Genomic DNA, 6,402 nt, shown 5'->3' on the forward strand with positions numbered 1-6,402 from the left:
AAATTGCCTTTATTCTGATGGCAATATAGATGTCCACAATTTTGATCAATTTTGAAGTTGTTCAACTATTTTCACTGATATTGCAATATAGATGTCTAGTCTCTAGCTTATAAATTATTAGATCCAATATATTGTGCTAATAGTTAAAACTAATTGGTCTTTCTTTATTTCATATCAATACCGGATCAACACTATGAAGATAGCAAGGGAAGTTTAGACTTCCTTGAACATATTCTCTAATAAAAGTCTTCATTTATATGTAAACATATTGAATGTATGGAATAAACTGGAATCTAATAACTATAACTGCCACCCTTTTTGGGAGGAAATCTGCTGTCCCCATTAATCCTATTCCAATTCTATCCCTTCACTCTTATTGCGACATCTATCTTCCACTAAACAAAATGTTAACTCTGTTAACTTTTTGCAGAAATATATTTTTTTTATCAAATTTTTTAATATTTTATCAAATTTTACTCATGTTCAAGTGTTTAATGCCTTAATTCTAAGAAAAAAAGTGTTTAACGCCTTATTCTCCAAAAAAAAAAAAGTGTCTAATGCCTTGAACAAGAAAAAAAGAGTCGATGTTTGATGCCCAAAAAGGGAACTCAAACCACCGCTTCCATCGATTCAGTTCTACCTCCAACGCCATGACTGCACCCATCTCCACAAGATAAAAACCACCATCGGCGATCCTTATGCATAAAACCATCCCGGCCTGTAAAGACTAAGGTACCACTACTAGAACTTACCCAATTGGTGTCAAACCACTTTTGTCACCTATTTTAAAAATTTCGTCACCCAAAAGTATGGATGACGAAAAAAGTTCGTCACCAATTTCGTCACCTATAATGCGTGACCAATTCCTTTAGGTGACTAAATGATAAGTTCGTCACCAAAATAAGTTTAGGTGACGAAATACATTTGTCACCTAATCCATGATATTCTGTCACCCATTCTATTTCAAAATATCACTGATTTCAAAAATTAGAGCCAAATTTTTTGGTAAATGCCAAATCTCTCAATGGGTGACAAATTTCATTTCGTCTCTATTTTTAGTTTCCCAGATTATTTGAAGATTAATTTCATATTCATCAATTTTATAGCTTATTGCATGTCCCGGCATAAATTTCAATTCAACTGTCATATATTGCATTTCAAAGTGAATACAAACTGATCAGTATTCATATATAAAAAAAACAAATATGTATAAGTATTGGACATTACTTTACATCCAAAATGTGAAACTCCTAATACACATTCCAATCCTTTCTATCCTTCTCTTGCTCATTTCATCAATATTATCATCCTCATCGCGACTAGCTAGGAAGGTGCCTTTGGGTCTCGACCTTGCAGCAATATAATGTAGCTCAAAAAATTTGCCAACTGTTGTATAAGAAGTTGATGCAAAGCCCAAGAAGATTATATTGGTATCTATAATATCCCAAAGAGGAGGGCTTGTCAAGTAACGTGAAACACAAAAGACTCCCATATCAATCTCAAAAGATGAAGCCTGAAGCTTTCAACATTTTAATACCTTTACTGCAAGTGATACAAAAATTACAAGGAAATAGATCCTACTTATTAAGGGTCTTGAAAGAGCCTCGAGGACAACATTCAACCAAATAATCAGTTTCTGACTTCACAAGATAGAAGTAGCAGTTAATGAGGGAAAAAAACAATTATTATCATTGGTAGTTCAATAGGAATAAAATAATAGAGCAAAAATGTAAGCTGCTTATCATCAAGGCAATAAAACAAATAATACCTGCAAAACATTGTGTGGTGTCATCCACATGGAACAATATGATGACATCCTTTTCCCCCTTAAAGCTGTGCTCGTGAGACCTCAGCCAAAGATAGCAAAAATCTTACTTGGTGTCATCCAAGAAAGACAAGATTTTTCCTGCAAATAGTAATTGAAGATGTGAAAATTACTTGAATTGATGTGTGGGTAGTATAATGCTTTTAAGGAACTAGTGATGCAATCAAAAGAACAACATCTTCAGTAAAAAGAAAGCAGATGAGTAAAACTAATAATACTTGAATAAGATAATATCAGTCACGCCTCTAGGAGCATACCGACACTAATAATACCTGAAGAAAACATTACGACTTCAAAATAGTTTCCCAATGAATGGTCTCAACTCCAAAAAAGATTTCTAACGTAAATGATAAAACACTGCGATTGAAAGCAGAAGTTTCATCACATATATCTTGTAAAAATACAAAAAGAAATTTAAAATAATAACAATAGTAATGTTTTTTTGCATGGTACCTATAACCTTCCAAGTATTGCCATTAAGCATCCAAATAGCTTTTTGTACTCATCAAAGATAAAGTCACATAATTAGTAAATTCACAAAATGCAATGTCAAAAAAGCATCAGTATATACAGTTGACATAGTATGAATCCACATTCTACAAAAACAAGTAGAAGAGATGATGCACTACAGGATTCCTATCAAAGAAAGAAGAAATAATATACCTCTACACAATGCAAAAATTCAGGCCCAAACCGGATGCAACAAACCCACAAGTCCACAAACTGTAAAAGGAATTCACTCACAATTAATATAAGACATGGAACATGCCAAAGCTTTATCAAACTAACAGCTAGGACATGAAAACTTCCTTCATGAAAGTCGTTGGGTATATCTGAAAACTTCCTTCACGAAAGTCGTAAAGCGTGTCAATACGAGTTCGTGGACATGTGCAACGCGGAAATCGGAGTTCGTATGAGAAAATTATGAGCGATTGAAATTTGGGAAAATTTCTATAAATATAAGAAAATCCGAGATTTTTTCATAAATCCCAAAACTTCCGAAATTTCCATTTTCTTCCCCAAATTCTCTCTGTTCTCTTTCTTCACTCCGTGCGACCGACAGTGACCGGACCCTGACCCATCTCCGTTTTCCGGCCATTAACAGCGGCTGACCCGGCTTGGACAGACGCGCTTCAGCCTCCGTCGTCGACCCCTGGTGTTGGTTTCACAGGTGGAGCACCCCAGAAGGAGATCGAAGGCCTTCAGTTGTACGATCGGGACCTGACCGGTTTCCGATCTCCGGCGACTTCCCTGCCGATTTCTTCATGGTTCTGGGATCGCCTCTTCCTGCTGATCATCCCCATATAGGCCTTGCATCACAATTTGGAGTGTGGAGCAAAAGATCAAGGTTTGAATAATTCGACGGTTCTGGTCGAATCTGGAATCTGATCAGAGGGCTGAGATTAATCCAACTTCCAGGCTTGATCTAGGATGATTCAGGCCGATCCAGACTTAGCTCCAGGTATGAAAGTTGCTCATCTCTTCATTTTGAACAATTTTGTAGTTGGTCACTTTGCCATCGGAGGTGGTTTTCCTGCGTTGACAGCCGTTGGCCCGCCACAGTTGACCAGGCGTTGACCGCCCACTGCCGACGGCGCGTGGTGGCCCGTCCAGCTTCCTTTTTGTGTTCTGTTTTCAGTTTATTCATCTACACATCGATACGGTCGTTTTGATATATTATAAGGGAATTTTGGAGAAAGTTGATGCATGCTAGGGTTTCGATTCTCTTCGGTTTGCAATCCGCGAAGACCCGACCGTTGGATCGTCGTTTGAGTGTGTTATGAATCAATTACTAAGTTAGGATCGTATTTTGATTAGGTAATTGACTGTTTTGGTTGGGCGGACGGTTGTGATTGTGATTTTGGGCTGTATTGAAGACGCAGCTGGATTTGAGGTGAGTAAATCTCATGTGGTTCATTTACGAACGGATTTAATTTATTACTCGGAATTACTTGTTTAATTGTTAAATAATTTTCGAAACAAATTATTTGTTTTAAAATATATGAACTTGATCGACAGCGGTTCATGGGTAAGTTAAAACAATGTTTTGATATAAAATGATTTTCGAGAAGTATAATTTATAAAACTATAGTTGGTATTAGTGGTCATTCCTGCGTGAATGACTACGTATATATATATTTACGTGGAATATATATATTGGATGGTGTGACATTGGTGAAGTAATGATGGTGATTTGATTGATTTATTATTGCAAGCATTTACTCCTTTCGGGAATACAATACATTATGTGTGTGACTGATGTAATTGTATGAGTGTAGCGGTTTACAATTCATCATGTGAGTGATTGATGTAATTGTATGAGTGTAGCGGTATATAATTCATCATGTGAGTGACTGATGTAATTGTATTAAAAGAGTATTTGGAGTTGATGGGTGATCATCTACTTTAGTCAAAGTCAATGGGTGAACATCGATTATCGACTTTTGTTTGGGTTGTCATTGACTTTAGTGTGAGTTGTGTGACTTCTTCATTTATTTTCCTTTTCCTTCTAATTGTTGAATTTTATGTAATCTCCTGAACTAAGTTATATGCAGGGATTACCACTTTTTGTATTGTTTGTTTTAATGTAAATTCCTGAACTAAACTCTATGCAGGGATTTATATGATTTCTATTGTTTGTTTTTAGGTAATCTCCTGAACTAAGTTATATGCAAGGATTACTGCCTTTTGAATTGTTTGTTTTAATGTAATCTTCTGAACTAAGTTATATGCAGGAGTTGCTATGATTTGATTGTGTGATTTTAGGTGATCTCCTGAACTAATCTTCTATGCAGGGATTACTAATTGTTTACCTATAGTGATTGTATGTTTGGCGGTGTTTTGTGGGTTAAATGTGGTTGCTTTAATTTTTCTCACGAGTTGAGAAATTATAAGCATAAGTGACGTGAGTCACTTTAGTTGAGTTTACTCATACGGGCTTAAAAAGCTTACCGGGTTTGTTTTGTTCAATTCTGGTCCACTATTCTACGGTGTAGCGGTTATTCCTGCAGGTGAGGACCACTAGGGCTGAGTACGAGGGCGTGGAGTGCAGCAGTGTTAGGTTCATAACCTATTTTTGTTAGTGTACCGCTGTTTTTGGTATGCTCCTAGCGAGCGTGTACATTTGTATATCAGTTCTCTCGAGTTTTGTATACACTTGTTGATGTGATATTCGACTTAAGTGATCGAGTCTTTATTAACATTTGTTGTTGCTCAGATTTATTTGAAAAAGTTTCTAAGTATTTTGGGCATTTGGTTAAGTTTTCGCATTTCGGATTTGAATTTCTTTATTCAAAATTCGGGGCGTGACAGTTTGGTATCAGAGTGTAAGGTACATATTCGGTGATAATCAGTACTGGTCGAGTGATGACCCGTCTGCAGCGGATCCCCATCCTATACTCTTCGGTACTGATATGTCAGTGGGTATGTGGGAGTTTTAGGTGTCATCAGAAACGTTAGGTCGTCTTAGGAGCTTGTGCGCCCTCCTTGTGTTCGTGTCTTGGTTTACGTGGTCTTGTATTCAACTTATACTTGTGTTTAAGTTTCATACAAGTAGTAACCAAGTGTTGCTATGCTTCTCAGGTGATGGATCCTCCGAGAGGCCAAGGTAGGCCTCGAGGAGGGGCAGAGTTAGGGGTAGAGGCAGGGTTCCTCCTGTGGAGGAGTTCTATGAGGAGGAGCAGGAGGTACCATACGTTGTGCCTGTTCCGCCTATTCCGCCTGTTGTTGAGGTTGGAGATGTTGTTCGCTTAGCTAGGTTGGCTAAGGAGATTACTAGATTGGGAGCAACCCCATTCCAGGGAGGTACAGATCACATGTTGGCCGATGATTGGATAGAGAACATGGAGACGTACTTCGAGATGGTCATCTACACCGAGATCGAGAAGAGGAAGATATCTACGTTTCTTCTTCAGGGTGAGGCACGAGTGTGGTGGAGCGGTACACAGAGGGCTGTAGATGTGTCCGCCTTGACATGGGAGGGTTTTGTGGTGCTCTTCTGGGATCAGTACTTTCCACCTATAGTGAGGGAGCAGTTGGAGCTTAAGTTCATTACTCTAGTTCAGGGGAATATGAGCGTCAGAGACTATGAGGCACGGTTCTCCCAGTTGTATCGGTTCGTTCCGCAGATGGACGTAGAGTCCCTAGCCAAGAAGTTTCTACGGGGACTGAAGCATAGGATCAGGGAGATTGTGTACCCCTTTATACTGCCTACGAAGGCACTCATCTTTGCTAGTGCTATGGCCCATGAGCAGGAGGCCAAGATGCATGAGAGTGAGACCTTTGCTTCGAGAGATTCCCAGGGAAAGGGGAAGGCAGTTGCCGGGAGTAGTGATGAGATGGACAGTCAGGGTAGGTCCTGGAAGAGACAGCAGACTCATCATCAGGCTCCAGCTAGAGTGGCAGTTGCACCTGTTAGGGCTGCACCTATCAGACAGGTAGCACCGGCCGCACCTTTGAGATGTTTCAACTGCGGAGAGGTGGGCCATTTTTCCAGGGTGTGCCCGAAGGCGAGGACTAGAGTATGCTTTACTTGTGGACAGGCACGGCATGTCGCCAGGGAGTGTACCAGACCTTAG

General features: G+C 39.1%; 1 protein-coding gene and 1 long non-coding RNA gene across 2 annotated transcripts; one reads left to right on the top strand and one right to left on the bottom strand.

The window, feature by feature from the left end:
• Positions 1 to 1,540: 1,540 nt before the first annotated feature.
• Positions 1,541 to 2,584, bottom strand: LOC112182885. The gene is made up of 5 exons (XR_005804975.1): positions 2,489 to 2,584; positions 2,279 to 2,317; positions 2,098 to 2,182; positions 1,769 to 1,906; positions 1,541 to 1,640 (listed from the first exon to the last, which is right to left on the bottom strand). It is a non-coding gene; the product is annotated as an uncharacterized LOC112182885 (long non-coding RNA).
• A 3,083-nt stretch (positions 2,585 to 5,667) lies between these two features.
• On the top strand, positions 5,668 to 6,402 carry LOC112201469. Its single transcript, XM_024342346.1, has one exon. It carries the CDS (start codon positions 5,668 to 5,670, stop codon positions 6,400 to 6,402), a length of 735 nt encoding a protein of 244 aa, XP_024198114.1.

Source organism: Rosa chinensis, chromosome 1 (genome assembly GCF_002994745.2).
Source record: "Rosa chinensis cultivar Old Blush chromosome 1, RchiOBHm-V2, whole genome shotgun sequence".
Taxonomy (NCBI): domain Eukaryota; kingdom Viridiplantae; phylum Streptophyta; class Magnoliopsida; order Rosales; family Rosaceae; genus Rosa; species Rosa chinensis.

What these genes read in the sequence shown, in the direction of transcription:
- LOC112201469 (XM_024342346.1), top strand. Translation starts at nt 5,668, where the DNA reads ATGGAGACGTACTTCGAGATGGTCATCTACACCGAGATCGAGAAGAGG.